The sequence below is a fragment of the Lagenorhynchus albirostris genome, chromosome 5, assembly GCF_949774975.1.
Source record: "Lagenorhynchus albirostris chromosome 5, mLagAlb1.1, whole genome shotgun sequence".
Taxonomy (NCBI): domain Eukaryota; kingdom Metazoa; phylum Chordata; class Mammalia; order Artiodactyla; family Delphinidae; genus Lagenorhynchus; species Lagenorhynchus albirostris.
Window position 1 is genome coordinate 144,058,277 of NC_083099.1, and position 25,017 is coordinate 144,083,293.

At 52.9% G+C, this 25,017-nt stretch overlaps 2 protein-coding genes across 5 annotated transcripts in view; both read right to left on the minus strand.

The window, feature by feature from the left end:
- The window catches only part of UBE2G2 (ubiquitin conjugating enzyme E2 G2), a 28,690-nt gene extending 23,988 nt beyond the window's left edge, over nt 1-4,702 (minus strand). Inside the window, exon 1 of the mRNA XM_060151092.1 lies at nt 4,583-4,702. Coding sequence (XP_060007075.1) covers nt 4,583-4,625 — 43 coding nt within the window. The 5' untranslated portion in view covers nt 4,626-4,702. The remainder of the gene's footprint in view (nt 1-4,582) is intronic.
- Nucleotides 4,703-5,722: 1,020 nt separating this feature from the next.
- SUMO3 (small ubiquitin like modifier 3) lies at nt 5,723-18,530 on the minus strand. 4 transcript variants are annotated; one of them, XM_060151078.1, is made up of 5 exons: nt 18,396-18,498; nt 17,368-17,601; nt 13,628-13,756; nt 9,989-10,060; nt 5,723-5,909 (listed from the first exon to the last, which is right to left on the minus strand). In XM_060151078.1, exons 2-5 carry the CDS (start codon nt 17,500-17,502, stop codon nt 5,883-5,885), a joined length of 363 nt encoding a protein of 120 aa, XP_060007061.1. In that variant the 5' UTR covers nt 17,503-17,601; nt 18,396-18,498; the 3' UTR covers nt 5,723-5,882. The 4 variants fall into 4 exon arrangements, with proteins under 4 accessions (XP_060007061.1, XP_060007059.1, XP_060007062.1 ...); XM_060151076.1 differs by lacking the exon at nt 5,723-5,909 and adding an exon at nt 6,005-9,015; XM_060151079.1 differs by lacking the exons at nt 5,723-5,909; nt 17,368-17,601 and adding an exon at nt 6,005-9,015 and having other exon boundaries at nt 18,396-18,530.
- Nucleotides 18,531-25,017: the final 6,487 nt, after the last annotated feature.

Here is a 25,017-nt window from a genome sequence, read left to right on the forward strand (position 1 = left end):
GAAGGCCAAGCCAGATTACAAAGAGGCAGGAGGAGACCGGGGGGCGGTGGTTACTCAGCATGCTGACTGTGGCAATGGCTTCACAGGTGTGTGCACGTACATCCAAACTCATCAGATGTACGCTTAAACACATCAGCTTACTGTATGTCAATTATACCTCAATAAAACTGTTTTTAAAAGGGTGGCTAGAAATAAAGACACCACAAAGGTTGAAAAGACAAAGCACCAACTGGGATAAAATACTTGTAACACATATAACCAACGAAGGATCAGGAATATAAAAAGGGACAGGGAATTTATAAAGAACTCCTACAAATCAGTAAGAAAAAGAAACCACACTACGGAAATCTGGGAAAAGATACGGACATTTCACAAAGGGAAAACATGACAGGATGCTCACCTTCATTCATTAGTCATGATCTACAAACTAAAACCACAAGGAACCACATCACACCCACCGGGTGGGAGGAAACAGACCCCGCACAACACCAAGGTGTCGGTGAACACCCACAGCGATGCACGCGGAACACGCACACAGGGAAGCATCATCCAAAAGGCCGACCCGCGAGCGCTCCAGGGCTGCGTCACACTGTGCACAGGCACCAGAAATGTCCACAGCAACCAATCTGTACAATAAGCAAAGGCTGGAAATAACCTACATGCCCGGCAGTAAAGGACAAATCGTGGCTTATTCATAAAATGAAATACTATGCAGCAGTGAAAACAGACACCGCTGTATGTTTCAACGTAAATGAATTGCAGAAAGAGTGCTGAGCAAAGATTCAATCTGCAGAATACATACTGTGCAACCCTATTTCCACTAAGTACAAACACAGGCAAAAGTAAATGTTGTGTAGGAGGATATTAAGTGACAGAACCATAAAGAAAAAGAAAAGAACAAGTCACACAAAATTCGGTGGTGGTAACTCCTGGTGGGGGTGGGAAGCAGCACAAAGCAGACTGCTCAGTTCCTGCTAACGCCCTACTTCTTAAGCTCGTGTCACAGGTACAGGTGTTCATTTCACTATTTCACCTGAAAGTACACCTTTTATATCCTTTACATACGTAACATACTTCACAATAACGGATGCTTTAAAAAGCTAAAACGGGTTAATGACAGGGAAGGATGACGTAATGGGAAGGACAGGCTGAGTCTGGTGGTTCAGGGAAGGCGTCTCCAGGGGGGCAGGGCAAGGAAGGGCCCACACCCCAAGAGGAGTGCGCTCGCTGCTGCAGCCACCAAGTGGGGCTGGGAGGCGCGCCGGGGCGCAGGCGTCAGTGAGGTCAGAGGCGAGGGAAGGGCCAGAGCACACAGAGCCTGAGAAGTCACTGCAAGGGCTTCTGGACAGAGCGACCCGATCTGACTTTGCTGTGCTGAGAACAGAGCCAAGCGGGGCAAGAGAGAAGCAGACCGCCGTCAGGACTGGGCTGCAGTTACGCAGGCCGGAGGTGAGTGGCCTGAGCCAGCACTGGACTCCGGATAAATGAATAAAGTCGAAAGGCAGGTCAACAGGTTACACTTGGATACAGAAGAAGGTGAGTCCTCGAAAGACCAATCTAAGGTTTTGAGCGCAAACAGCTGGAAGAATAAGGCCGCCACTGAGACAGGTAAGGCTGTGGGACAACAACAGTGCAGGAGCACCGCGGCTCAGCGCCACACGTGTAAGTTTGGGGTTCCTACCAGACACCGTACTGGGTTGAGCAGCGTCCCCCAGAACCCGTGAAAGTAACCTTATTTGGAAACGGGGGCTGTGCAGATGTAATCAAGTTAAAATGAGATCACGCTGGATTAGGATGAGCCTAAACCAGTGACTGGTGTCTTCATAAGAGGGAAGACGACCACGGGAAGACAGGGGCAGAGGCGGGAGTTCCGCTACCACTAGCCAAGGAGCACCGTGGGCTGCCAGCAACGCCCAGAAGCTGGCACAGGCAAGGAAGGACCCTTCCTAGAGCCTGTGCAGGGAGCTTGGCCCTGCCGACACCTTGATTTGGGACTTCCGGCCTCCAGAGCTGTGAGAGGATACACTTCTGTTGTGTTAAGCCCCTAGCTCGTGCTACTCTGTTATGGGAGCCCTGGCAAACTAATACCTAAGTCCATCTCTGACACTCCTAGAAAAGGCTAGACGATGCACGAAGATGAAACATCGAGAAAAGATATCGGTTTAAGACACCTTGTTTCTTTTCCCATCTTTCTTTTTTTCTGGTTATAAGAACCTGAGCAAATCATTTTGTCTGTTATTCAATTTCCTATAAATTTGTAAAATTAGGGGCCTGAACGGAATCATATCCAAGGTTCTACCACCTCTGAGTTTCTGCAGCTCTGTGACTATTCCAAATACAAGACAGGGGGCCTGAACCCCACCCAAATCTACCTAAACCCATTCCGCACAGAAGTTGCTTCTGTGAAGCCTACCTTTCTACTGGATGTGCCACCTTAAAATGTGGTAGGAGGGCAAACCAGATGCTAAGACACAAAAGACAAGAATCACTAAGTGGGATTTTATCATGTTCCTAAGATACCGCATCAACAACCCCCGTCCCCAGCAACACACTGGAGTCATTTTCTACGGCTGATGTGACGATGACCACGAACTCAGTGGCTGAAAACCGCACCCACTGATGATCTCGCGGTTTCTGTGTGTCAGAGCCTGGGCACCGCACAGGCCACTTGGTTCTCTGCCGAGAGTCTCACAAGGCTGCCACCCCAAGTCCGTTCAGAGGGCTGGCAGAACCCTGCTCCCTGCGGCTGCAGGACCGAGCCTCCAGGGCCCTCACCGCTGTCAGCCGGGGTCATTCGCAGATTCTAGAAGCCACCGTGGTCCTCAGCTCCTGGCCCAGCCACGGCAGGGGGTCCTCCTCCTGCTCTGGGTCTCCTGCCTCCCCTCTCCTGTCTCCTCTCCCAACTGGGGGCCTCACGTGACTATGGGGTTCCACCTCCATAACCCAGGACACTCTCCCCATCTTAATGTCAGCTCGTTAGTTACCTGTAAACAACATCTCCAAAGTCCCTTCACACGGTGCCCAGGTCAGTGTGTGACTGAGTAACCGGGGGACGGGAGACTTAGGGAGACACCTGTAGAGCTCTGTCTGCGACACACTCCAAAATGTCGTGTATTTACACATAAAAACACACGTGATACACTTCTGCGATACAGCTTTGGAAGTCAACTGCTGTTTACGTTTTATTACTACAAATTGACAACATGGTTGAGATACTGGATGGGACTTTTTGTAAGCACAGAAAAGGGGAAAATATTAGGAAATACAAGCTCAACAATGCAAAGACTGGGCTGAAGCAGCCACCTAAATTCCCCATGCAGGGGTTTAACAGAGTCCTTCTCTACAGAAATGAGAAAACAGTACCTGCTGGCAGTCTAGAAACAGGGCCAAATAAACTAAAACAGATGCAGCGACACAGACCAGGATGGCAGGAAATGGCACGTGTTCCCAGACATCTGACCCCCAGCCAGGTTTCCCATGAGGAGACAGAGGCAACGGCCCCCATCTCCAACCCGCTGTTCAGGGGGAACCATCTGTCCCCCCACTCTGCCCCCCCAAAGTCTCCTCTAAATATACATTCTTACTTTAGAGAACACTAGATGGTTATCTAGTGTTATCTAACCATTTATTTTAACGAGCCTGCATTTGCAACTCTGCGGTTTGCTCTAGCCAAACACTGACACCCCCTGCGCAGGGCCGCCAAGATGGTTTAGGAAACTCAGCTGCGTGCGTATTTACCAGTCAGCTTTACGACATTCGTTATTTTAGTTTACGTTCAAGTTTCTTCGGAAAGTGTCCTCAGTGTAATGACAACAGGAACAGCTCACGCTGCGGACAGCCAGCTGTCAGGTACCTGGCTAAGCACCCTCTTCACAGACGGGGAAAGGCTGAGGGCGACGTCCGAGGTCAAGGTCCACAACTAACAAGCAGAGGCAGGTGTGAACCCCCAGCAGGCTCCCTCCCACCTTGCGCCCAGCAAACACAACGGCATCCATCCCCGGCTTCTCACAGCGACTCCTCCAAGGGAGCCTCCGCTGTAAAAGGGAGAACACGCTTCCCGCTTCTCCCTTTGCTTTCCCCAAACATCAGAAAATTCTGCGGGCTAAGAAAGCACGAAGGAGGCTCTTGCAACGCTACCCGGGAAGAATGGCAGGTGGCATTGTCCCAAAACCCTGTTCCCTCGTTAAAGAGAAAACCCAAATCTGACCTTTCGCCTCCGCCTCATCAGTACGCGATTACCCTCCTAGGACGCTTCCCGCAACTTCTCACTAGGCCGGTGAGCTGTCCCTCCGCCCGGCCCGCCGGCGTCCGCGAGGCTGGGTCGGGGAGCCCTCCGGTTACTGGCAGAGCCGGAGCCCAGGGTCCCCAGACCAGCGCCGCGACGGCTTCTCCCCGCCCGGGGTCGCGGGCGGCCGCCAGCGACCGCACGAAACGCGCCCCGACGGCGCACAGACGGGCCGGGCTCGGCGGCGGACCGAGTCCACGCCCCGCACCCGGACGTCGGGGCGGCCGCCAGCAGCGTGCGGGCGGGGTCGCGGGGCCCGGCGGGGGGCCGAGGGGCGGCGCGCGGCCCTGAACTCACGTTTGTACTCGGCCATCAGCCTCTTGAGCGCCGTCCCCGCCATCTTCCGGGCAACAGCTGCGCCGTCGGCCTCGCCTCCTCAGCGCTCCTCCCTCCCGCCCGACGCCAAGGCCGCTTCCGGGTCGCCGCGGGGGCACAGGAGCCCTTCCGGGACGCGAGGCGCGTGCGCGGGGCGGGGCGGGGCGCGGTGGGCGGGGCGGCGCGGGGCGGGGCCCTAAGCCGCTTTGTGGGATCAACGCCGCTTCCGGGGATCCGGATTCCGGTAGGGAACTCTGCAGAAGATCCCGGAGCAGCGAGCGCCCGCAGAGTGTGTGTGAACCGCCTGTTCCGTCCTCGTGGCCTCAGGGCGGCCCCGACGGCGGGGACGGGGATGGGGGATCGTGGACAGAGGATGGAGACGGCGGGGAGGGCGGACGAGGGGGGCGGTGGGCAGGGCTGGCCACTCAAGGGCCGGATGAGCAGATGTCGTTCAGACTATTTGCTGAAGGTACACCGTGGACGGTGTCGGGGCTCCCTCGCTGTCACCCGTGCAGTTCAGAGGAGGCGACTTTCAGGCCCAGCTGCAGTCAGAGCGAGAACCCACGCGGAACACATTTGGTGCCCCGGTGGCTACCCTCACACCGCTTTAGGTTTGAAAAAGTGAGATTGGCGATTGTGGCGGTTTTATGCCGTGTCGGTGTGGTTCTGGATTCCACTCGGCCAAGAGAGGAGCTTTGGGAGCTCGAGGTGGGAGCAGAGCAGCGGCCAGACCCCTCCCTCACCCCAGGTGTGGATGGGCTCCCCTCCCAACCGCCAGCCTGCTGACCAGCAGCTCCCAGAGGCAGCGGGTCCAGACTTCCCCACGGCCCCCTTGGCAGTCCCCCAGGCCACTGCTTCAGGAGGCCAGCAAGGGGCCATACACCGCGCCCCCCCCCGCCCCCGCTGCTGCTCTGGCTTCTCCACTGAGTAATGTGCATCGGATAACTAGACTGGCGAGTCTTTTTTTCGTAACATTCATGGTGGTTCTACTGACTGGCCCACTGATCTATCTGTTGATCTATTTATTTATGCCTCTTAGAACCCCATTCTTACTTCAGAGAAAGTCAGCACATTTAGTGCTTTGTGGCAAGGATATATACATCTTTTAAAAAAGCAAAGTTTTTATCTTCACAACACATATCCAACGTACTCCTCTATAGAATTTCTATGTAATGTCCTGTATAATTTTTTAGCGCAGTACACAACTCATCTGTCTCCCGTAACCAGAAACATGTCCCATGAGGGCAGGGTGTTCTCTTCTCGTGTGTTCCTGGATGCAGCCTCAGTACCTGGACGTGGCAGGAGGTATCTGTCGAGTTGAATAAAATTAAACAATTCGCACAAACCTCACAATGGTGCATATTTTGCGGCAGAGGTGTCACAAGAATTCAGTCTGACACTGTCTTTTCAAATGACCATGGTGATTTATAAAAACAACACAGTACTTTTAGACAGTTCCAAAGAGTAATGGATTTGCACAAATACTCATGCGCTTCACCTGTTCAAGTAGTTGCCCTCTCTGCAATCAAACCACACCCCATCCCCCCAAGCCGGTCAGGGGTCAGAGGGTGTGGTTCCCATGGAGACTAAAGGAAAACTCCACTCGGTCACCTAAAGGAAGTGTGGGTGATGAAAAGCATCGTCATCAACATTATGACGCTCAGACAACAGCACCTGTCAGATGCTGGGTATGTTCTTAGCTGCGTCCACGTCTGTGTCACTGCTGTCTTTGTCACATCATTTTCCTGTTGGAGAGCAGTGTGTGTATTCACAGCTTGTACCACGATTAGTTTCAAGTGACAAAAACCCAAAATATGAGGTGCTCAACGTAACAGAAGGCTCTCACCTCACTGGCTGGTGGGACGGCCTCCCCTTCAGGGAAGCAGGCCCCCTCCACACGTCTTCTCTGAGATCCAAGTGTAACTGGGCACCCTGTATTTTATTCACTCAATCTGGCAACTCTCTGCTCGGTCAGTCGGTCCTGGTATCCCCAGGGTTCTGAGTAGCAGGTGTGTGATATCAATACCTAGAGGCTTTGGTCCACTGGACAGGCCAGCAAGTTCAGAATAAACTAGTTTCTTTGGGAACTGAAGTTCTGAGGTACAAGAAGGATCTGCTTTTTGCAGTTCCTTTCCATGGAACCTGTGTCTCGTGGCAGAGCCAGTATTAACACAGGCTTCCCCACCTGTGCTGTGCAGCACAGCCAGGCTGGCATCGCCCGTGTGCCTGGAACTGAGGGGTCCTGGGACATGGGACTTGCGGTACCGGAACTGAGAAGGTGCCGGCTGGGACCCAGGGCACCAACAACAGCATCAATAGGGCCTGTCTCCTACTGAAGCATCAATTTAACCCAAAGCTTCTGGGAGTTGGGTTTGGGTAACAATATTTTAAAAACATCGATATCAACAGATTATTCCGAATGCACAATCTGCACACATTTCTAAGATAAAAGACAACCTCCAGGACGTTGCCTGCTCTTCGGTCAGGCAGCATTGTTCTAAGCTCCCAAGGATACAGCGCTGCTCCTAACCTAAGGCACCCCGGCGTGTCCCTCTCGGCACAAGTGCAGGGGCTGCCCTGTCGGGCTTCGCCACCCGCCGCGGCACCTGGCACACGACCCAGTCGCTGTGCTGCGCCTTCACCTCCTGCCGCTGCTGTAAGTGAATCAAGTGCTCCACTACCCGGCTGCCCTTGACCTTTCAACTTGCGCTTGCCTCACCTGATGCACCCTGGTGCTGTCACAGCGTGGCACGCAGGGAAGTTCTCAAATTAGTGCCAACGCGCTTCCGTTTCAAAGCGATGAGTGAGTAGCTTGTCAACTGCACCAAGGAAAAGTCTTATACTCAAACACCAGAAATATCGAGAAGCCCAGAGTAACGGCGACCCTCCACCCAGGACACCCAGGGGAGGACAGAGGAGAGTTCTGAGGGTGAGGGGGTGTCCTCGGCAGGAGACGCCACCCGCCTGGGAAGCCTGCGCGGGCGCAGGAAGGGGGGCAGCGGTGAACCGGCCTTTAGATCAAAGTCTGAGTGGCCTCGCTGGAGGGTCGCTGCAAATACTGAACATGACACAACGCCCAAGCTCCGTACGCAGTGCTGGATACAAGCCGAGAGACAGAATACCAAACTCTATTTACTGTCGACAGTAGTAAAGGACGACAAATAACGTACCAACGGGAATAAACACAGCAGAGCCAGCAGACATCCCACCCGCGCCCGAAGAGCAAAATACAAAGGAAAAGCAGACATCTTCAGCGAGATGCCAGCCAGACAAGAGAGCACGGTGGCCGCGCTGCCCAGGCGACCCGAACAAGCAATGCCGGGCCATCCGGCGGCAGTGGGTCCACACACAAGGGCAACAGGACAACTATCGGAGTTTAACCAGGACAGACCCCAAATGCTTCACAGAACTGAAATCACATGTAACACGTAAACTCCATACCAACTTGAGGAGCAGAGCACAGTCCATGGGGAGACCCCGGAGCCGTCTTTCACTCGTAACCACACTTTGAAGCAGCTCTCTTACACAAAAACGTTAATTGCAAAATCAGCAATACTCAATCTTCCTTTTTTATATACAGACTGTCATTCATCAGAAGCAAATACTAGAAGAAATCTGAGGCCCCGGCACTATTACCAGGTGAGACGTGTGGGAATTACTTTTTTCTCTGTTAAGGAAAAGGGGAAAAGCCAACTTTCACTGCCCCTGAACAGCATCACTGGCCATGGGTGGCGATGGGTCCTGGGCCCCAGGCCCCACGCGGGGCCACGTTACTGAAGAACTTCTTACCTTTTAAGAAACATTCCAGTATTTTCCCTTCAACTTTACTATATTCTGACAAAGCTCACACTTGTAATATTTAGCATTAAAAAGACCTGTGCCAGTAAGATAAGTGAAAGTTTGTCTCCCATCCCGACTGTGTCCCCAAAACTCACCCCACGGAAACACTCCCAGAGCAGTGACGTGAGTTCTCTACATGACTGGAATGGGTAGGGGCCAGTACCTGGGGTAAGAGCCCCACCTAGACGGAAAGTGGGCACTCGGGCCACAGGTTTGGGGGAAATGTCATAGGAGGGAGGAAAAACAAAAATGAAAGTAAAAACAAAACCAAAACCCCTCGCCATGCATTTTACCCAAACAGAGGTACCGGGGTGATGGGCCGGGGGAAGCCGTGGACATCCCCGCGGCCGCACTGAAGTACATCAGAGAGCAAGGTCCTTCTGGGGAATGTCCTCGGTGTCTGAGCCTCCCTGGTGCGGGCATGGTCACGCCTTCACTGTTCAATAGCGAACACGAGCGCAGTGACACGAGGGGACGGTGGCTCGAGGGGCCGCACCCCAGAGGCAGCTGGCCGCCCCGGACCCCCCCGTCTGCTGCTGGAACACGTCGATGGTGTCTTCGTCCTCCATCTCCAGCTGCAGGCACAGAGGGGGCAGTGGGTACCCTCACGTCACAGGGAGGGGTCCCACCCCGCTGAGCACCAGGGTCTTGGAGCTGCCCCCGCCCACGCCAGGGACACCACCCTGAGGTGCCTGAGCCCCGAGCCTGCCGTCGGTGGGCACCCGGGGACAGAGGCTGAGCTGTGGATTTCCAACAAGCCCGCTTACTCCCCAAGCTTCCCCTAACAAAGGAACGGTCAACATTAGGGACTTGACCCGATAGAAACACTAAGTCCTGTTACAAATAAACAAGTCTCTATAAAGTTTTACTGAAAAGTACAAACCGGCTAACGTTGCAGACCCAGTATCCAGGCTACAAGTGGGTGGTGACCGCACGTGCCCGGCTCACCTGGAGCCTGCAGACGGCGGCGGGCATGGGCAGGCCCAGGCCTCGTCCCTGTCTCTGGACCACCTCCGCCAGGCACCCAACCCTCCTGGTCCCTCTCCCAACACAGAAGAGGCTGACAAAGGACATCTTCCTCATTCAAAAACTGAACCTCGAAATTACAAAGTCAAATGATCTAATAATGAAAGCCATTAAGAAAATGTAGGGACTTCCCTGGAGGTCGAGTGGTTAGGACTCCACGCTTCCACTGCAGGGGACACAGGTTCGATCCCTGCTCGGGGAAATGAGACCCCACATGCCACAGAGCACAGCCAGAAAAACAATTTTTTTTGATAAATAAAGAAAATAAAAGGTAAGGTGGGTATTCCCTGGTGGTCCAGTGGTTAGGACTCTGCATTTCCACTACCGAGGGCCCAGGTTTGGGGAACTAGGATCCCGCAAGCCACTTGGTGTGGCAAAAAAAAAAAAAAACAGAAAGAAAATGTAAGGTATTCTTTCTATGTGAGAAGCAATCGGTGCCTCTCAAATGCAAGTATTCCAAATGGAAGTTATGAAAGGCAGATCGGAAGAAGCCCTCAGGTATAGACAGGGCGGCTTTCCTACCTGTGCTGGGGTGTCTGTTTCATTAATTGGTTGTCCATCAAACCTGAATCGAATCTGTCTCATTGACAAGCCCTGAAAAGAAAAACCAATCATCATTACACATTTTCAGCTAACACATTAATTCAAAAAGAATCACACATTTGGGGCTTCCCTGGTGGCTCAGTGGTTGAGAGTCCGCCTGCCGATGCAGGGGACGCGGGTTCGTGCCCCGGTCCGGGAAGATCCCACATGCCACGGAGCAGCTGGGCCCGTGAGCCATGGCCGCTGGGCCTGCGCGTCTGGGTCCTGTGCTCCGCAGCGGGAGGGTCCCCAACAGTGAGAGGCCCGCGTACCGCAAAGAAAAAAAAAAAAAAGAATCACACATTTATGTGGAAACACCAGATTTCTGAATATACGGATTTAGGACGCAGTTGACTATGAAGCCTCGCCAGTGGGGCTGCAGCCTAGTTCATGCGATGCACCCAGAACAACCTTTCAGACATTGCCGTTCTAGCACCTTCTAGCTCCTGGGGCTTCACCCTCATCCATCCCTCTCGCTTCCCTCCAGGTGCCGAGCAGAATTTCAACACCTTTGGCACCATCACTTGCTCCCCTTTAAACAATTCTCAGAAACAGGTCAGGCGACCCTGAGGCATGTGATGAGCAGCCTGCCTGAAGCTGGGAAGCGGCCCTTCTGCCTCCTGAGGGAACAGCTGGACGTGGTCGGGGGCACAGCCAGTTCTTCAGGACAGACAGGATTAAAACACCCGTCTCTGCTCCCTCCTGAAACCTACTGATGTGACATAAAGAAACAAGAAAAGGCATAAACAAGGACAAAGAAAACAGGAGAGGGGCCAGGCCAGCAGACAAAGGGCATCACCTCCAGGCTGGAAGCTACAGGGCTGTGGACCCTAGACCCCAAGGTCAGGATGCGGTGCGCTGGGGGGCAGGGGGGCGGACAAGAGCCCCGAGAGGGGCAGGGGCCGGGCACACAGGTGTAAGAGGCAGCGATGCAGCTGATGTGGGATGACTGATGGAAAGTCCATATCCGACTCCCAAAGCAGGGCCCCCAACCCCAAGGTCGGGCACTGTCCCTCCCACGGGCAGAAGGTCCCCGTTCTGGAGAGGTGGACTCAGAGCCCTGGGCTGGGGACACAGGCACAAACGGGGCAGTGACAGGTGGCCGGCGGAGGCAGGCGAGTGACGCCCAGTACACCCGGCGCCCCGCCGAGCTGCTCCTCCCGGCCGCCGCGCTCCCAGGGCACAGGCGGGAGCCTGAGGGCCACTCCGGGGAGACTTAAAGACTCACAGATTGCAACACTGGGACCCCCACAGAACACCCACCCGGGCAGGCCGCCCCGCGACAACATGCGGGCCCCGTCCACACACCAGGTGTACAGCTTTCCACCAGCTTTTTAGTGCTTCGTGCTTAAATACGAGCCGTCACCCAGGGAGAGAGGACAGTTAAGGAAAGACCAATGTGTGAGGAGTCAAAGCAAAGAAGAAAGAAAGGGACGAGGAGGGCACGGGGAGGAAGGATCAGAGCTCGCCGGGACGCGTGCGCACACACGCACGCACGCAAAGACGTGCAGAGACACAGCCGCGCGTGCACACGCACGTGCACAGATGCATACACACACCTGAAGCTCTTAGGGAGATAGAAAACAACAGAAAGTTCCCCTGGGGAAAAAGGAGCCTCAGAAAACGGGAAAGAACAAGAATTTTTTTTTTTTTTTTTTTTTGCGGTACGCGGGCCTCTCTCTGCTGTGGCCTCTCCCGTTGCGGAGCACAGGCTCCGGACGCGCAGGCTCAGTGGCCATGGCTCATGGGCCCAGCTGCTCCGCGGCACATGGGATATTCCCGGACCGGGGCACGAACCCGTGTCCCCTGCATCGGCAGGCGGACTCTCAACCACTGCGCCACCAGGGAAGCACAGAACGAGAACTTTTAAAAATCAGAAATCATGACAGAAACAAGACCGTCCATAAAAAGTGGGAACATGAAGTTGAGAAAACCTCCCAGAACAGAGGCCAATAGCAACAAAACCCAATGCACGATGGGAGGAAATAATCCAGCTGAACACACCTGGAGCAGGTAACTGCAAGCCGGATGGGAATTCCAGTGAAGAGGGACACAAATTACCAAAGAACTAACAGAAGGTCTAGTTCCTGAACTAAAATGAGTTTCTAGACCGAAAAGGCCCAGAATGTGCCCAGAAGAGTCAATGGTAACACTGCCTCAAAGCACGCAAACAAGGTCCCAAAAGCTATCAGAGATAAACCAAGCCGCAAACAGAGGAGAGAGAATGAGAATGCCATTGAACTTTCCACACCAGCGTTGGAAACTAGACGAAAATGATGCAATAGCTCCAAGAAAAGAAAATGAACTGCAACCTACGTGCACTCAAACATTCAATTGTGAAGGTTTATAAAGCAAATCACTTTCCGACGTGCAGTAGTTTTCATACCCTTTCTGCGCAAGATACTGGAAGATATGCTCCATCAAAACAGGGGCAGAAGATTAATCCAGAAAATACACAGGAGGAGGCTCTGGGATGATGGCTGAGCAGCAGTCCAGGTGGGGCAGGGAGGGAGGGGCCCTGGGAGGGACCATGGGAAAGCAAAAGGCCCAGGAACGTGGCGGACGGTGCAGCACGATGGGAAATTCAGGGCATAAATTAACAAGGGGCCCCCAGAAAATGACACACACAACCACCACCAGACCAGGAGAAACAGGACTCAGACAAGAGCCAGAAATCTTCACAGGCCGCTGTGTGGCTCAGGGCTGGCGCTGCCCCAGTCAGGACAGAAGCAGGAGATTCCAGAGCGATGGGCTGGAGTCCAGGGAAGGAGCTGTGTGCAAGCGCGGGCGGTGGATGTGTGGATGGTAGGCCAGAGCCGAAGACCCACCCTTCACAGGCGAAAAAAAATCTCCAAAATCAAAGAACGTGAAGAAATAGAAGTGCAAGCATATTTACCAAAGAAAAGTGAAAAAAAAAGTTGGAGTTGAAAGTGATCTCCTCCGAGGAGCAAGCTCTGAAAAGTGGGGAGAAGAAGAGTTAGGCGTGGAGCTGTTTTAGGGTGTTTGTAATAATAACAACAGAAAGCCCAAGGCAAGGATTTATCAAAGCCAAGAACGGAAACTAACAAAGGTCCAGTATTTCCGAAGTATCCTGAGAAAAGCTGCCTCACCTGAAAGGACAGGCTCAGGGGGAGAGACGGGGCAGGAGCATCAGAGAGCACAAGGGGACCGAGGGGCCCAAGAGCACAGTCACACGCACACGTAACACACACTCCACACTCCGCGCGGTCAGTCTCTCTGGTCACCGTGGGAGGACATACGAGCACGGGCTCCTTATTTTGAAATGTAGTAAACCAAGGGCAAGAATCAAGCATCGTCTGGAAACTGAACTGTGTCGAGGGCAGTGGCTCCACAGACACAGAGGTGGAGGGATGGAATCCCAGGCGAAGCCGCCACTCCGATCCCAGCAGCGCCACGAGGACATCACCAGACATCCACCCCTGACCGGGGAAGACCGGGTGGCTGAAGAGGGAGTGACCGGCCAGCCTGGAGGGGCCAGGCGGAGGGGAGCGCCTCCGGGGAGGTGTGCACACACAGAGACACACACAGGCGCGCGCGCTCCGGGGCCCCTCCCCGCACCTGGCGCTCGCAGTAGGCCTTCATCAGCTTGCTGAGCGGCGTGTGCCTCTTGATCTTGAACTGGACGACGGAGCCGTCCTGCCCCGCCACCTTCAGGTTGATGTGGCCGTTCTCCGTCTTCACTCCCTCCTGCAAAGAGACGTGAATCTCGGCCTCCAGCCCGTCGCCCCACAAACACCACTTTAAAGGCAAAGTGTTTGCGTGGCTGCTGGCCTTTTTTGAAGTCATGAAAACCAAGCTACTTCTTAAAATTCCCCAGCAATTGGGTCACTCGTGTGATTGCTTGATTTCTACACAGAACTTACTTTTCACTTCTACTTGCTGGGTCAGGAAATGCCCTGCCAATCTAGTGTTTCCACAGACTGTCAATTCAAGGGGGAAAGCCTGCTCAGTAGATCCAGAAAACAATGGAGAGAAAATCCATCTTTGCTCTAAGATCGCTCTCATGAGACTAGGAACCACACGTACGCACAGGTGATTTATACTTACGCACGCGGATGAATGAGACCCAACGACAGATGTTTCCAGCCGGGAAAGCGGGGTGCGAGTGGCTTGGGGTGCAGATGGCCCACAGCTTCCCTGCTCGCCACTAGGGAGGGCCACCCTCAAGTCCGTTCTGTGCCACCAGTGCCACCTGGACGGGGTCCCCGCCATATTCTATCCTGACATGATCCCGTAGCGGGGGTCTCTGGCCCCTGGAAACTACTGGAAGTTGATGCAAGAAGCTCGTGTTCAGAGCAGAGGCTCGGCCTGAGAGCACCGCTGGGGGAGACGGGAGTTGTTTACTTTTTAACAAAATGATGAAGCTGACCCCTGAGTCAATCTGCAGACGAGTTTGGATGGAGACCAAAGCGGGTCTGTACGCTGTCCAGCCACATGCTCTCGTCCTCCTCCTGAGGCTCCGGCAGGTCCGGCCGCCGCGGGCTCTCTGCTCCTTCTCTGCTTCTTCCCCTTCCTCCCCCAGGAACCCACTCCCTGCCGCCATTTCCCTGCCTCACGCCTCCCTGCCTCACGGAGGGGGAGAGGAAGGAGGCCACTCAGCACTCTGGCCCCTGGAGACCCCAGTAGGTGAGCTCGGGCTGGCCCGAGAAGTGACCCCAGGAGGCGAGACTCCGGCAAGGAGCCTCCTCTGATGGAGCTGGGGCCCCATGATCACTCCCCAGAGACCGAGGATGCAGTTGCTTTTCCATGTTTTTCAAATAAACGTTTTATTTTGGAATAATCTTACATTTCCAGAAAAGTTGCAATACCGAGGCACAGTGCACTCCTAACCAGCCCCGCCCCTGTTAACATCTCACGTACTGCAGAGCCCATCACAGCCAAGAAAGCGACACTGGCCCGCCGCTGACAACGGAACTGCGAGCCCTTTTGTATTTCACCAGGTTTTCCACTAACACCCTTTTCTGTTCCAGGATCCAATCCGGGATACCACCTTGCATTTGCAGATAAGATTTCTTTTCCATTTATTCATCGTGTTAAAATGCACATAAAATTTACCACCTTAACCATTTCCAAGCGTACAGTTCAGTAGTATAAAATACAACCATTGCCACCATCCACCTCTACAACTCTTTTCATCTTGTAAAGCCGAAACTCTGTCCCCACTGAACACTAACTCCTCCCCCTCCAGCCCCTGGCCCCCACTGCTCTTCTGCCCCTATGAATCTGACTCCCCCAGGGACCTCCTGTAAGTGGAATCACACAGTATTTGTCCTTTTGTGACTGGCTTGTGTCACTCAGCATAATGTCTTCAAGGTTCATCCCTGTTGCAGCATGTGTTTAGGAAATCCTAAAAGGATTTCCTTCCTTTTCAGGCCTGAATAATATGCTATTGTATGCACAGACCAAGTTGTGCTTGTCCATTCATCCATGGACCAACTGACACTTGGGTTCTTCCACAATTTTAGCTATTGTCAGTAATGCTGCTATGAACATGGGTGCACAAATATCTCTTTGAGGCCCTGTGTTCAATCATTTTGGGTCTATATCCAGAAGCAGAGTTTCTGGATCATATGGTAATTCTACTTTTAACTTTTTGAGGAATTCCCATACTCTCTTCCACAGCAGCTGCACCACTCTACATTCCCACCACCAATTGCAACTTCTCCTCGCCAACACTTGTTTTCTCTTCTGTTTTTTGGAAGCAGCAATCCTAATGGGTGAGGTGATATCTCACTGTAGTTTTGACTTGCATTTGCCTGATAATCAGTGATGTTGAGCATCTTTGCATGGGCTTCTTGGCCATTGGTATGTCTTCTTCGGAGAAATGTCTATCCAAGTTTTTTTGCTCATTTCTGCATCAGGTTGCTTGTTTCTTGCTGTTGAGCTTTAGGAGTTCTCTATATATTCTGGATACTGATCCTTTATCAGACATACGATGTGGAAGGAAAATCAAAATGGAGTCAGTGTTGCTCAGAGAGCCTCTCAAACAGAGCCAGGAGGCCACTGAGGACGGACCTTATGCTCCTCTCAGCCCGGACGGAATCTGACCCTGTGACCACGTCCTGTCCTGATGAAGGCATCCAGGACACCTGCCAGAAACTCAAGATACCTGTGGGACCCAGACCCTAAAACAACTCGTGACAGCCATCCCTTAAGGACAAATATTTCCTTTCTTGCGTCAGAACTCAGCCTCGTGGCTTTCGCCTTTATTATAAAGCCCCTGATTCTTTCTCTTCCTCGGAAAGCTCTTTCGGTTTTACCCAAATCTGTGTCTCCCAAGCTGCAATTCTTAACACCCCAAATAAACTCTTTTCTTATCTGCAGCCTCCTGCAGTTCTCTTTTTGGTTGATAGTGATTTGAAAATGTCTTCTCCCCTTCTGTGGGTTGGCTTTTTACTTTGTTCAGTGTCTTTTGATGTACAAAATTTTTTAATTTTCATGAGTCTAGTTTATTTTTTTCATGTTACCTGTGCCTTTGGTGTCATATCCGAGAAATCATCACCAAGTCCAATGTCATGGAGCTTCCGTCCTATGTTTTCTCCTAAAAGTTTTATTGTTTTAGGTCTTACGTTTAAGTCCTCGAACGATCTTGACTTAATTTTTGCATACGGCGTTAAAAAAGGTCCAACTTCATTCTTTCGCACGTGGATAGAGGATGCATTTGCTTTTTTGATGAAACAATATGGGTGTGTTCAAAACAAAGGGACACTGGGGCCAGAACACAAAACAAACAGAAAGAGGGCAGACCAGGCAGAGAAAGACACCAAGAGCACACGGCCTGGCCCAGACCCCTGGAGAATCCCTAACAAACAAAGGAACTTAGAAGAGAGGAGGGGCGGGGAGGGGAGCCTAAACACCAGAACCACAGTTCACGCTGTCAGTCCCCTGCCTGTGCTCTCGAGGGGAGGCAAACTGTCTTTCCCAACTGATCCACAAGGTTTTCTTTCTGCCAAGATGGCCTGGGAGTGTACCTCCTACCCTCTCCTCTCCAGGCCCAGAGGAAGGCGTGGCTCCAGGTAGGGGGCAGTGCCCAGCAGGCACAGTGGGCACTGGTGGGGCATGAGGCCCATCCATCCAGTTGCCTTGAGAGTAGTTAAAACAAGTTGATTCTACTGAATTGGGCCTTGGACGTTGACCACGTGGGAGAGTTAAGTTTAAACACACTGAAGGGATGGTACTGTGTGTATCTCGTTGCCTATAAACTACAGTAAGAGGAGGCCACCTAGAAATCATAAAGAAAGGGCATTTACATCTGGCCTCCCCAAGTGTGAAAAAAGCAAAGGCAATTCCAACTGCACCTGGAGGGAGGACGCTCCTGGAGGGTGGCTTTTTCTCACAGGAGAGGGCAGCTTCCACCGGAGCCCCACCGTGTGATCCCGACCAGGGAGGGGCTCCGTGACCAGGGGCCCCAACTTCAGCTCAACCTCCAGCATCAGCGGGGTCGGCGGGAGCCTGCACGCAAAGCAATGCGCAGCAGATGGTCCACTTCAAAAAGACAGACCCCAAGAGTGCAGACGAAGAGCTCCAGAAACCTGTTTTTAAGACTAGTTAGCACAACCGCGGGCCTTCGCGAGGACTGCTGTCCAGGGCACCAGCGTGCGGAGCGCGCGCCGCAGAGCCCGGTGCGCAGGGCGTGGCGCACACCGGGTGACAGCGACGGGAGGTGGGCGCACACCCTGGGGGCGGCAATGCGTCCAGACAGGTCCGGCCTCTCAGAGCCCCTGCCCAGCCTGCGCCCTCTCGGCGCTCCGCAGTGAGGACTGAGGAGGGGGCCCCGCGCACGCGGGACAGTAGGGCCCAGGCCGGCCCGGACCGTGGGTCCCCGCGTAAGAGGCGTAGTGGGGGTGGGTCCCGGCGAGGGAAGAGGTCCTGGGGAGAGGCGGTCCCAGAGAGGGACTGGGGACGGGGTTGCGATGTCAGCGGAGGGAGAGGGTCGCAGCCAGGGGGGCCGGGCTAGAGGCGCCCGCTCTTCGGGACTCGGCCCACCGGAGGGGTGGAGCTCGGACCGCGGAGGAGGAGTCTGGGCGGAGGGAGCCGAGGGGCGGGGCCCGGGCAGGGGCGGAGCTCGAGGGCGGGGCGGCCCCGGGGGCGGGGCCTGGGCGGAGGGCGGGACTGCGGGGGAGGGGAGACTAGCGGAGCCGGGCCGTGCGGGGAGGAGGGGCTGGGGGTGGAGAGGGGAGTGGGGAAGGAAGGCGGGGAGGCCTGCCGGCGCTGCTGGGCCTGGGCCCCGGAGGCCGGCGGCGGAGGGCGGCGGGGTCCGGGGCACGGGGGCGGCGCGGGCGGGGGGGCCGAGTCCGGGGCCCGGCCGGCGCCCGCCGGCCCTTACCTTGGGCTTCTCCTCGGACATGGCTGCACGCGGCGGGCGGCGGGCGGCGGGGCAGTAGACAGCGCCGAGCGGGCGACTCACGCTCTCGGCCCGCCGCTCTCCCGCCGCAGCTGCTCGCGGGGCCGCGCTTTGCCCCCAAATCCCCGCGCGCAGGTTGGCCGGCGCGGGTCACGCGGTGGGGCGCGCGTGCACGAGGCGCGCTCCCGGGCGTTGGGCGCGTGCCCGGCCGGCCGAGGTTCCTGGCAGTTTCAAATGCGTCAGCTGGCTGGACCCGCGCAGTCCGGCGTCCGTACTTCGGGGGGCGCGCTGGAAGCCGCGGGAACACAGGGCACCTAGGGTCGTGGGGCACGGGGGAGCTGTGTGGGTGGGACGTGCTGGGACCCCAAGGGTGCACGGAGAGCCAGGCCATCAGCCCTACAGGTGCGGGGTCGGGGGCAGGCCTGGCACATTATCTTGGCGCCTGAGAATGGCCCGCCCGTCCCCCGAACTGGCCCCTCACCTACCGCATCTCCACCAGCTGAGGCCGGGTGTATCCACTGGCTTCCTCTGTGGTGAGTGCGTCTCACAGGGAAACAAGGAAAATAAAGCCAGCCGGGTGAACTACCTCCAGTGGCCCCGGTGGACGTGCGTGAGAGAGAGCTGCCCCGGGGACGACCCCAGGTCTAGGAAAGGCTTGGTTCACCTTCACAGAGGAGCCAAGTGTCCTGAGGAAGTGGGGGTGAAGGAAGAAGGCCTACCAGGCTGACCCACCGGGCAGCTCCGTCCACTAAGGACACACGGCACGTGTTCATTCAGTGAGGCCGCACTGAGCTCACATTCAGTGAGCTCCAGCTGCTTCCACCCAGAGCTGTCAGCGGACCGAGGCCTAAACGGGGCTTTTCCAGGAGGGGGTCAGGGAGGTGGGAAGTCTCCCACTCGTCCGCTTCTCACTCTGCGCTTAGCCAGGCCGACTCTGTGCGGCTCCTTTGTCTCCCCTTGTCCAGCCCCCTTTGGGGCCTTCCGAGCCCAGCCAGTGGCAGCTGAGCATCTGGGGAAGACAGCGACCTAGCCCACTGGGTTCAGCTCATTTCCTGTTAACACTGAAAGGCCATAGAGCCAAGTTTTCACGGGCCTTAATTTCACAAACCAATTTTGACGCTTCAGAATTCACTTCCTGGGCTAGAGGCACCATTTAGGAGAGGGGAATGGGGCCCCCAGAATGGAGCTGCCATGTCACAGGCTGACGAAGTCTGTCCATTGAAAGTTCTGGTCAGAGCCGACCTCCGTCTCAGCCGGGTCCAAGGGTTTGGTCTCTTTCACCCTGGACTGTGGTGCCTCTAGCAGGGCATCCCCAGTCACAGTGGCCAGCTCGAGCTGTGCTTCCTGGAGAGGGGCGTCTCCAGGAACTGGCCCCTTCCAGGACAGAGGTGGACAATGGGAACCACCACCACCCCCCCAAGATTATTGGCTGTGGTGTAACTTCAGGTAGGCAGAGCTTGGACCCATCATCCATCATCGACTCTAAGACGTCAGCAATTATAAAACATTGTTTGATTTGTTTTTGTGGTACGCGGGCCTCTCACTGTTGTAGCCTCTCCCGTTGCGGAACACAGGCTCCGGACGCGCAGGCTCACGGGCCCAGCTGCTCCGCGGCATGTGGGATCTTCCCGGACCGGGCATGAACCCGTGTCCCCTGCATCGGCAGGCGGACTCTCAACCACTGCGCCACCAGGGAAGCCCAAACATCGTTTTATTTAACACACACATTAAACTATGACAGGTTATGGATGCAAGACACCCCAATTAGAGTTGATGAAGTACAGTATCTAAATGTGTTACAAGAAGGAATTAAACTATGGTTGATTCATATAGCGAAGGGCGAGGCCACTGTTAACTGTGTAAAAAGAAAGAGTAGTTGACGACAGTAAAAGATGCTCACACGTTATGTGTTTTTTTTAAAGCAAATTATAAAACTATTATGGTTTTGAACAACAAGAAAATCTGTATAAAATATTTTGAAGACACCCGATAACTGCCAAAACAGAGGAGACTTTCTTGAGGAGCGAAGATCCCAGAAAGAAGGGACGTGGTTTTCCTTTTGAGATATTTAGCGATTAGTATGATGTTTTAGTCAGCTCAGCAGCCGTAACAAAATATCACAGACTGGGCAGCTTAAACATTCTCTCACAGTTCTGGAGGCTGGAAGTCCAAGATCAAGGTGTGGGCAGTATGGGTATCTCCTGAGGCCTCTCTCCTTGGCTTGTAGATGGCCGCCATCTCCCCGTGTCCTCGCATGGCTTTCCTCTGTGTGTGCAGGGGAGGGGGAGAGGGAGAGGGAGGGAGGGAGACACACAGTGCAGTCCCTAATATGTGCAGCACACAAGAAGCTGAGACACTGAGCACAGCTTTTGAGTCTCATAGGATGGGGAGACAATGATTGGGCAGGACCAACTGCAAGATAAACTGGTCGGGGGGCTTTGATAATAACCTGGACCTTCAGCTGGAACACTGAAACCTACAACAAAGGAGTGAGGCTGAGGTGCAGATCAATCCTCACAGACTGAAACCCAGCATCCCAACGGCTCACTCCCAAATTGCACCAAGCTGACCTGCTCTCCTTCCCGTTGCCAGCCTGAAGCCAAAGGAAACCTCTGGAGGACAGCAGCATCACCTGGGCCTCAGGTTAACTAAAACATCTTCACAGACAATATCCAGAACAGAATAAAACTTCACAAAGAAAAGCAGAAAACAAATGATCCAAAACCAACGGAAGAAATATGTGTATATTAGTAATCCACAGGAGAACAGTATATTGGCATTATTAGATAGATTTTTAAATAACTCTAACATGTTCAAGGAAATAGACTATGAAATGGAAATTTTCAGCAGATAAGTGAAATCTATAAAGAAATGGAAATTTGAAAACAAATACAATCACTGAAACTATGAATTCAGTAGATGGGTTTAACAACAGATTAGACACAGTGGAAGAGAAGATTATGAAATGGAAGGTAGGTCAGAAGAAAACAGAAGCAGAGGGAGAGGATTGTCCCAAGGATAGGAGAAATAGCTTTCAAACCACTGCAAGAACAATGCAGCAACAAAACTCAACCAATCTGACAACGTCATAAAAACAGATAAAAGGAAACAATAGAAATAACAGAAGACATTTATGTAGCACTTATGTGACCTGCACTCTCATACCTTCATACACATTAATGGAATGAGGTAGGTACCATTATTGTACCATTTCACAGATATGGAAGCTGAGGCACAAGTTTCACATCCAAGTTTACCTGGTTACTAAAAGCAGCAGAGCAAGGATTCAAGCAAAGGAAATTATACCAGCTCTACAACAAGAAAGTAGAATAGAGCATACAAAAAATAAGATAGTAAGAATAAGTAGGGCTTCCCTGGTGGCGCAGTGGCTAAGAATCTTCCTGCCAATGCAAGGGACACGGGTTCGAGCCCTGGTCTGGGAAGATCCCACATGCCACGGAGCAACTAAGCCCGTGCACCACAACTACTGAGCCTGTGCTCTAGAGCCTGTGAGCCACAACTACTGAGCCCGTGTGCCACAACTACTGAAGCCTGCGAGCCTAGAGCCCTTGCTCCGCAACAAGAGAAGCCACCGCAATGAGAAGCCCGCGCACCACAACGAAGAGTAGCCCCGCTCGCCGCAACTAGAGAAAGCCCATGCGCAGCAACGAAGACCCAACGCAGCCAAAAAACAATCAATAAAAATAAATAAATTAAAAAAAAAAGACTTTGCCTTTAAAAAAAAAAAGAATAAGTAAAGACCAGCAATCATACTAGATATGTATGGATTAAATTGTTCTATTTAAGGACAGTGGCTCCCTACGTGGGTCAAAAAGATACAACTATGTTTTCTTCTACTGTAGAGAAAGGGTAAAAATAAAAGGCAAAAATGCTATAGCTTATAACAGTTTTCATATCAGATGAAATACATTTCAAACTGCAAAGCATTAAATGGACAATGAGAGATATATTACATTAGTAATGGGTCCATGCCACCAAGAGGCAGGTAGAAAAATGCAAATAGGGTCTCACTCTGTTTTTTTGATGTTTAACAGCTGACATCTTTAAAGCCTCATCCCTGCCTCTTTTCTTTCTTCCCCACATCTTAGCACGCAGATAAAGACTAGGCGCTGCCTCCTTTGGTACTGGTGGGAAATTCAAACCACTCAAGCACCTGCCCATGCAGAAACCCTCACCATGGCCCCGCCCTCGCACAATAGAAGCCCCAAGTGCATCTCCTTTCCTGGCTCTCAAGCCATTTTCAGGCCAGCTTGGGAGGCCTGCACTGCTCTCCCTAGAAAGCCTCCTTATGTGAGGGGTGAACATTTCCATACCCTCTTGGGGTGTGTGCGCGCGCGCGTGCATGTGTTGTCACCAGTCTTGACAACTGGACCAAATTTTGGGTGAGGTTCCCTCTTCTTTCTGAAAGGTGTCACAATGGCAAACACTCAGTAAGCATATAGAAGATCTGCATAACATAATAAGCTCATGAAAACGCACAGAGAGAAAGAATTTGGAAACCAATGAAAAACTTACGTAATATTTTTAATCACCTGTGGAATATTTACAAAGTTTGAGCACATATTAGGTCTTTAAGAAAACCTCATTAAATTGTAAGAAGCAAAATCATACAGAGGGAGAGTTCTGCCTAGGATGTAGAAAGCTAGAATGCTCATTACCGCTGTCTAAAAACAAGAAAAGCTGGACAACCTCAAAATCACAACTTTTCCTAAACCTATCAGAAAGCTGGGATTTCGGCTTCCTTGTCTTTAAGTTTTGGGTCCTCTCCCTAATCTGCCTGCTATTATTAAGCTTTCAGAGTCTCAGACAATTGCTTACTTTGTCTTGTCCACACCAGAACTCTCTCCATTTTTGAAGGTTTTCTGAGTATAGAATCTGAGCTTAGGGACTTCCCTGGTGGTGCAGAGGTTAAGAATCCGCCTGCCAATGCAGGGGACATGGGTTTGATCCCTGGTCTGGGGAGATCCCACATGCCTCAGAGCTACTGAGCCCACTTGCTGCAACTACTGAAGCCCGCCTGCCAAGAGCCTGTGCTCTGCAGCAAGAGAAGCCACCGCAATGAAAAGCCCGCGTGCAGCAACGAAGACCCAACCCAGCCAAAAATAAATTAAAAATTCGAAAAAAAGAGAAAGAAATCTGAGCTTAAAGCCTTTAAATGTATCATTTCACTGTCCTTAGACGATATCTGGCTTTCAGTAAGTAATTACAAGACACAAAAAAGAAGGACAAACCCCCCACAATCAAGACATGAAAATCAACAGAACCAGACTCAGATGTGACTCAAGTGCTGGGATTGTCTGACAGGATTTACGTTAAGGCTCTAGTGGGAAAGATAACATGAAGAAAAGGGTGGGGAGACTCTGAGGAAGAGGCCAGTGGAAATGCTGGAAGTAAAAACGGGGTAACAGAGATGAAGAATGCCTTCAACAGGCTCACGAGTAGACTCAGCACAGATGAAGAGAGAATCATGAGCTTCAAGATAAGACCGTGGAAATTACCCAGACTAAACAAAGAGGAAAGGTGGACCCCAACCCGCCAACAGAGCAGAGCAAATGGAAGCCCTGGAATAAATTCCACTGGTCTAACACATGTGTAATTGGAGTCACAGGAGGAGAGGAGAGAGTGGGCAGGAGAAATGTTGGAAACAATAATGGCTACAAATTTTCTAAAAATAAAGACACCACAGCACAGATCCAAATTCAGAAGGATTTAAAGATATACATTTAATAATATATATAATAAATATACAAAAGGCACAACAAGACACATCATATTCAAGTGATGAAAACCAAAGACAAGGAAAACACCTTGAAGGTAGAGGGGAAAAAAAGACACAGTACATGCGCAGGAACACGGATCAGAATCACAGAACACCTGGTGCAGAAACGATGCAAGCTGAAGACGATGAGGACAAAGACGTGCTGCCTCTACACACACGAAGCTCAGGTCTCTATACTCAGCAAACCAGCCTTCAGAAGCCAAGGAGAGACTTCTGGTGTGGACAGGACACAACCCTCCAAGGACTCTGAAAGGTCAGTCATAGCAGGCAGCTTAGAGAGCAGACCCCAAACTTAAAAGACCTGACGGGGTGACTTTCCAAGTGTTCCTCCTCTTTCATCGGCCAGCTTCGACCAGAGGTCGACCCCAGTGTGGGGTTACATACCAGTGCAGGTGTCAAAACCTCCAAGAGAAAGCCTCTCTCTCTGGCCAGAGGAAAGGAGACCCTTCGAGCCAAAGCATGCGAGTGAACCCAGGTTTTGGTTGGTTGGTTGGTTGGCTGGTCTTGTGTTTTTTACTCACCGGATCCTGTCCTGAAGAGACCCCGATCCTGGAGCTGCACTGTGGCCGTAGGCCAGGCACCCCACACCTCAGGAGAAAACCCATCCCTCTGGCCACAGAAACCGGGAAAAGGGGTCCTGTGATCCAGAGAGTGTCGGGGGTCCTTCATTTTATCCCTCTTCCCTCCCTGCCTGGCCCTCAGGCAGCCCCAGTCACACGACCCCACCGGCCCCTCCCCTAGGCAGGCGGGGCCCCTCCGCTGACCTCCTCCGGGCCCCAAAGAAGGGTCAGAGGTCCACACATC